At 47.7% G+C, this 6,640-nt stretch overlaps 2 protein-coding genes across 2 annotated transcripts; one reads left to right on the top strand and one right to left on the bottom strand.

The window, feature by feature from the left end:
* Window positions 1-101: 101 nt before the first annotated feature.
* Window positions 102-6,382, bottom strand: LOC137784982 (uncharacterized). The gene is made up of 5 exons (XM_068575991.1): window positions 6,310-6,382; window positions 5,130-5,537; window positions 3,041-3,151; window positions 509-543; window positions 102-310 (listed from the first exon to the last, which is right to left on the bottom strand). The coding sequence occupies exons 1-5, from the start codon at window positions 6,380-6,382 to the stop codon at window positions 164-166; spliced, it is 774 nt and encodes a 257-aa protein (XP_068432092.1). The 3' UTR covers window positions 102-163.
* LOC137784808 (uncharacterized) lies at window positions 525-2,612 on the top strand. The gene is made up of 2 exons (XM_068575748.1): window positions 525-1,188; window positions 1,665-2,612. Exons 1-2 carry the CDS (start codon window positions 823-825, stop codon window positions 2,169-2,171), a joined length of 873 nt encoding a protein of 290 aa, XP_068431849.1. The 5' UTR covers window positions 525-822; the 3' UTR covers window positions 2,172-2,612.
* Window positions 6,383-6,640: the final 258 nt, after the last annotated feature.

Raw genomic sequence — 6,640 nt, 5'->3', positions numbered from 1 at the left:
CAGGTTAACATTAACCGTGACAGAGAGTTTGTTTCATAAATGAGTTGTGAATCATTTTTATGTCAGAAAGTATTTATTGATAATGACAAAACAAAGCGTATTGTTGGGTTTGTACTGAATCCCTCACGTTAACACGCAGACATGAAGCAGCGCTGCTGCGGCGCTATCGGCGGTCACGTGACGCGTCAGGGCGCTCGCGGCGCATCACTGCCGAGTACGTGACGTCATCTTCGACCATTACCGGCGCTCCTCGGCCGGGAGGGCGGGGCTTGTGGGCGTGCCTCAGGCTGCTGTAGTGCAGAGCCTCTTCCTGCACACAGAGCACGATGCAGATCACTACGTCACAACACATTCACCTCTGAAATAATGCATGATAATATAATACATCATATAATACATCATAATGAATAAATAATCTCCAAAGTTATACATTTCATGTAAACAAATAGATCCGACCAGATGAAGTCTGATATGAACCTGATGACGTAAGAGCAGGTCCCATACTGACCTCTGTGAGCCTCTGACAGCAAACAGCTGGTTTACCTGAAACAAAGACATCAGGTGAGATCAACAGGAAGTGACGTGTTTTATTCACTTTTAACATTTACATGACGCAGACGTTACGACGGTCACACAACAGTGAAGGTATGAAAGACCCGGACCGGGACAAGAGCTCCCGTCGCGTCACAAGTGAAAGTGAAAGTGAGGACTTGTCGGCAGAAAGACATCCTGCTCGTTCCGTGTCGCACTCGTTCCTCCTGCAGCGGCGGCCTCTCTTCTTCTACCATAACTTATAACTTATAACATATTATACATAACTCGATGCTGAGGCCGCGGACGGACCCGCGCCTGCGCCTGGAGGCCCTGTCGGCGCTGTCCGGCTGCGACGTGCGCGCTACATCCGGGGCCTCGCAGCTCTCCCCGCAGGACTTCGTGAACGTGGTGGTCCTGAGGGAGTTCTACAGGCAGGAGGGCCTCCAGCAGCTGGAGTACCAGGGCCTGGGGACCATGTCCCTGCAGGACCCGGACCAGGACCAGGACCTGTACAGCTCCCCCTGCGCGCTGACGGAGGGGCCCTCCTCCTCTTCCTCCTCCTCCTCTTCCTCCTCAGGCCCGAGGCCCACCATGCGGATCAACCCAGAGGACTTCTTCCACCCGGAGTACGACTACGACTTCACCAACATCAAGGTGAGGAGGCTCTTCCTCTTCCTCATCTTCCTCACTCATTTTAACAACAACCACATCATAATTATAATACTAACAATAATAATCATTATCCCTGTAGAGGTTTATACATCACTGCTTGTGTGTGTGTGAGACACACAGAGAGAGAGAGAGAGAGACACAGAGAGAGAGAGAGAGAGAGAGAGAGAGAGAGAGAGAGAGAGAGAGAGAGAGAGAGAGAGAGAGAGAGAGAGAGAGAGAGAGAGAGAGGGAGAGACAGAGAGAGAGAGAGACAGAGAGAGAGAGAGAGAGAGAGGGAGAGAGAGAGAGAGAGAGGTAATGAGGGTGAGAGTGAATGAGTTAGGAAGTGAAAGAGGAGGTTAGGGAGTGACTACGGGCTTTGTTTCAAATCACAAACTGTTTATTTTGAATGACTAGCTTGTTAGCTTGTTAGCATGTGACTCCTTCCTCGTCCTCCTTGACCCCTGCTCCTCCTCCAGGACGGCGCCAAGACGTTCCTGCGTGGGAACGAGCCGTACGTGCGTCCCTGCGGGTGGCGCCGGCTCGGCCTGCGGGTCACGCGGCGGTACGGCGACGACGACGGCTGGCTCGGGACGGGCGCCGCCGCCTGGCCCGTGTCCTACCAGGGCCGGGGCATGGACGGCTCGCTCGGCGTCATCCTGACCCGCGCCGCCGGTGGCGACGAGCCGGGGTTCCTGGACGCCGCCGCTGCCGCCTTAGCGGGCGGAGCCACACGGGGCCGCGGCGTCTACTCCGCGGCCGACGTGGCCACGGCCGAGGCCTACTGCAAGAGCTTCAGGTCCGACGTGGACGGGAAGACCTACAAGGTGCTGCTCCAGAACCGCATCAACCCGGACCAGAGGCGGCGCTGCCAGCGCGACGGCGTCTGGCTCGTCTACGTCCCCACCGGCCTCAACGACGTGCAGACACGCGCCCTCGTGCAGGACGCCATGCGGCCCTACGGCCTGCTGCTGCAGGAGGCCTGAGGAAGAGCCCGCTCCTCTTCCTCAGGCCTCCTTCATTATCCACGAAGATAAAAGTTAATTCCACTGAAGATAAAGCACTTTTTTTTACGTTTAATCCCAAATAATAATCAGATTATTGATTTCCTCCGTGAGTCAATAAGGTGCGTAATGATCATTTCAACTTCACTTGAGGTGTTTCTGTGGTTTCTTCACGATGTGTTCAAGTGCAGGAGAAGACTGCGGGAAGAACCGGTGCTGCCATCTAGTGGTGAACGCTATGATCTTTGTTTCTCGTGGGAGTCAAACAGTTTAATTTAATTAGTTTTCATTTAAAGAAGATTACGTTGATTGTTAGCAGTTATTTTAATTTACGGTTTCTCTCTATTACGTTTAATCTCTATCTGTTGGTGTGTGTGTGTGTGTGTGTTTTAACTTTAAAAGTAATAAAACTATGTGCACAGATCCTGCTGTGAGGAGACTTTTTAATGTATTATTCTAGTGTTTAGTGACTTTTATTGTCAAAAGAGGTTTGCAGAGACATTCCAAACTACACACTGAAACCATGAAACACACACTTTGTTGTGATCTTCACTGGTTATTTCTTTGTAAAGTTTAAAGTACTCATTGTGATGAATACTTGATTACTTTAATGTTATTTCAACTACTTTATATACTGCTGTGCAGCTCAATCAGTAATCATTTATATTTATAGATATAAATTACTTTCCACCACTAGGTTGGGACAAATACCCTCTGTCAACACCCTCATAAAAATAGACGTAAAGGACACACACACACACACACACACACACACACACACACACACACACACACACACACACACACACACACACACACACACACACACACACACACACACACACACACACCTGAGCACAGGTAGAGTCCAACGATGAAGACGAGGAAGAGGACGAGCAGAGCGGGAAGAACACAGATCCCCAAACCCCAACATGGCCGCCAGGCCGCCTCCCCACCGCCTCCTGGAACAAGAAACATGAGATCAATACATCTGTATTGATTTGACATCTTCAATAATCCATCCATCCATATTTTGATGTGTGTGTGTGATTGGTCAGTGAGTCAGCGTGACTGTCAACAGAAAACTAGCTAGCAGCTAGCATAACTCTGCTAGCTGCTAGCATAACTCTGCTAGCTGCTAGCATAACTCTGCTAGCTGCTAGCATAACTCTGCTAGCTGCTAGCATAACTCTGCTAGCTGCTAGCATAACTCTGCTAGCTGCTAGCATAACTCTGCTAGCTGCTAGCAGAACGCTGCTAGCTGCTAGCAGAACTCTGCTAGCTGCTAGCAGAACTCTGCTAGCTGCTAGCAGAACTCTGCTAGCTGCTAGCAGAACTCTGCTAGCTGCTAGCAGAACTCTGCTAGCTGCTAGCAGAACTCTGCTAGCAGCTAGCAGAACTCAGCTAGCAGCTAGCAGAACTCAGCTAGCTGCTAGCAGAACTCTGCTAGCTGCTAGCATAACTCTGCTAGCTGTCAGAAGACTTCAGGCTTATTCCAGAAACACAACGGGTCCAAACTAAATCATTTGCGTTAATTTAAGCAAACAAAGACACAAACAAACTCTTTCACTGTTAAACTCAGAATTGAAACCGCTGACAGATTGAATAAGTTGAAGACTTCCTCTAAACAATAAGTCCGTTTCTCAATATGCGTTCTTCTCTGTACTTGTGTTCTCGTGGACTCGTGAAACGTCATCAGTCGTTGTCCAAGTACTGTTCCAATTCAAAAGTCCGCTTCTCGAACATGCACGGTGAAAATGACCGGATGTGACTTGATCCGCCCATTTTACTGGGGATGCATCAGAGGAGACTTGAGCGTACTTCAGACAGCCAATGTCCCAGAATGCATTTAGATAATTCACTAGAATAAGAGAGCAACAGTTGTAGGAACCATTATATTAAGTTATAAAAACAGGGCATTGCACCATCACTTTGAAAAGTGAACCCAGGACTCATATTACTAACAGATTCTATGCAGCTGTCTGGGTGTTACAGCAATAAACACAATGTATACAAAATGATATATTTATACCATATCTATGTCATATATAAATATCCATATAGATCATATATCTATACATAGAAAGAGAGATATGATATATATATATATATATATATATATATATATATATATATATATATATATATATATATATATATATATATATATAATATACACACACACACACACACACACAATGTATGTGTGTGTGTGTGTGTGTGTGTGTGTGTGTGTGTGGGATTGTCATATTTTGTTTGACTGTAAAATTACTTTTCAGTGAAGAATTAAACTCATGACAACAGCAGCTGAGGTGGTGACGTCATCAAGTCAGCTGCTGTTCCAAATGCAGAAATACGTCCTGCGTCCTCGGGAGACTGGACTCCCAAGTCACAACTCCGAAGTCCCCCGAAAGTACACAAGTCGGTCCCTCGCGTACTTGGTATTGAGAAACGGCCACAACAGTGACGTGTGATGTCCCCTCAGAGCCCTCAGGCTTCCTGCCAGCAGAAACCACCGTCATGCTTCTTCACCACGTGATGAGAAACTGAAACTTCAGCTTTCCTCAGAAACATCACTTTCAGTTCTCCATGTTCTGGTGCAGAAACCAGACCAGGTTAGTTTCACTGGCACCAGTTTAACATAGATTAGCATTAGAGGGTAATCCCGCTGGTTGCAGTACTGCAGCCTCGCCACCAGACGGCACTAACCTCTGCCCTGGCACTAAACTCTTTTAACGGGATTCACCGCGACTTTAAAAGACTTTTAAACAGTTTTCGAGTGCAGAGTTTGATCTGTAACCGTGTTAATATATATATATATATATATATATATATATATATATATATATATATATATATATATATATATATTCATGTTCCTGCTGGTTCTCACCTCAGTCTGACCCACAAAGCCTCACTGGATGAAAAGTCCGTGCTCACCGTCGACCACCAGGCGAGTCTCCCCGCTGACGCAGACGGCGTCCTCACAGCGGCCGCTGCAGAAGTACAGCCCGGCGTCCGGCTCCTGCACGCGCTGGAGCTCCAGGTGCAGGTCCGAGTCCAGGTCCAGGTCCGGATCCAGGTCCGGGTGCACGTCCGGGTCCAGGCCGCCCCGGCTGGAGACGCGTCGCGGGTCGGCGTGCTGGTGGTTGACGGCGGTTCCGCCCAGCTTGGACCACGTGACCGTCAGCAGAGGAAGCAGCCGGTCGGAGCGCAGCAGGAACCACGAGACGGCGGAGCCGGAGGTCACGTTACAGGACAGAGACACGTTGTGACCCACCGGGACCACCAGGGGGCGGGCCGGAGGGGGGAGGGGGAGGGGCGAGCACAGGTGAGGTACGGCCACACCTGAGGGGAGAGAGGGAGGAGGAGGAGGAGGAGGAGGAGGAGGAGGAGGAGGAGGAAAATATGTTTCAGTTGCACAAAATCTAGTTTATTGTCTCAATACGCTCAGCAGCAGCATCTCCTCTTCCTCCTCTTCCTCCTCTACAGGGACCCTGGAGCTCAGAGACACTTCCTCTTTAGTCCACAGGCGGCGCCAGAAACAACATGAAGTTAAAGTTCTTTGTCGAAACTTTAAATTCAACTTTTCTTCTTGTGAAATATTGGATTTATTGTTTCATTTAAATGTGTATATTAAATATATTCAATAAAAACATGAACTAAACCAGATGACAAACTTAACGAGACTCCAGGATGTTTTTGGTTTTCTGTATTTCAGTCAAAATAAAATGTTTGATGGTGCATTCTGGGTAATCTGCATCCTCAGGACCTCCTGACCCTTAAAACATATGTGACTCTGCACCCTGTCACTCAGTTTAGTTTTAACGTCACGGTGACGTGAGCTGAGTCCCACGAGCGTGCACTCAATAAACAAACAACAACAACAACAACAACAACAAGCTTCCAGAAGCACTGGAGCCCAAATACAGCATATAAACACACAAAAATCAGCAACTTACAAATAAAAGAGAAGATCCACAAGACGGCTTCCATCACGAGGAGGAGAGGATGAAGAGGAGAGGAGGAGGAGGAGAGGAGGAAGAGGAGAGGAGGAGGAGAGGATGAAGAGGAGAGGAGGAGGAGGAGAGGAGGAAGAGGAGAGGAGCAGACTGAGAGCCTGCAGCTTTTCTCTGAAGTGGCAGCAGGATGAAGATGAGGATGATGATGATGAGGGAGGCGTCCGTCTCCATTTCAGTGACGGAGGAATAAATTAAGTTTTAAGTTTCGTTTCTGCAGAGACTCCTTGACGTCACTGTTTTTATGTTGAAGTGTCTTCAAACACAGAATGAACATTAAAGAATAAAAACTTTTCTTCAAATGGATTCATGAGTCTGATGTTTGAGAAGGAAATAATTATAATATTTAGATTATGATGTAAAACAACAGACACAAATAAACAAATGACACAACATAAAAAACAGTGAAAATAATTATCCTGTTACCTGATG

This window comes from Clinocottus analis, unplaced genomic scaffold (genome assembly GCF_023055335.1).
Source record: "Clinocottus analis isolate CAN_PGR_092001 unplaced genomic scaffold, fCliAna1.0.p SCAF_14, whole genome shotgun sequence".
NCBI classification, from domain to species: Eukaryota; Metazoa; Chordata; class Actinopteri; order Perciformes; family Cottidae; genus Clinocottus; species Clinocottus analis.
Note: the sequence above shows the minus strand (reverse complement) of the source record. Positions and strands in the feature narration are given on the sequence as shown.

What these genes read in the sequence shown, in the direction of transcription:
- LOC137784982 (XM_068575991.1), bottom strand. Translation starts at nt 6,382, where the DNA reads ATGGAGACGGACGCCTCCCTCATCATCATCATCCTCATCTTCATCCTG. An exon ending in ACTTCAGAGAAAAGCTGCAG is followed by an intron (nt 5,538 to 6,309) that starts GCTCTCAGTCTG and finishes CTCTCCCCTCAG; the next exon opens with GTGTGGCCGTACCTCACCTG. An exon ending in GCTGTCAGAGGCTCACAGAG is followed by an intron (nt 311 to 508) that starts GTCAGTATGGGA and finishes CTCTGTGTGCAG; the next exon opens with GAAGAGGCTCTGCACTACAG.
- LOC137784808 (XM_068575748.1), top strand. Translation starts at nt 823, where the DNA reads ATGCTGAGGCCGCGGACGGACCCGCGCCTGCGCCTGGAGGCCCTGTCG. An exon ending in ACGACTTCACCAACATCAAG is followed by an intron (nt 1,189 to 1,664) that starts GTGAGGAGGCTC and finishes CTCCTCCTCCAG; the next exon opens with GACGGCGCCAAGACGTTCCT.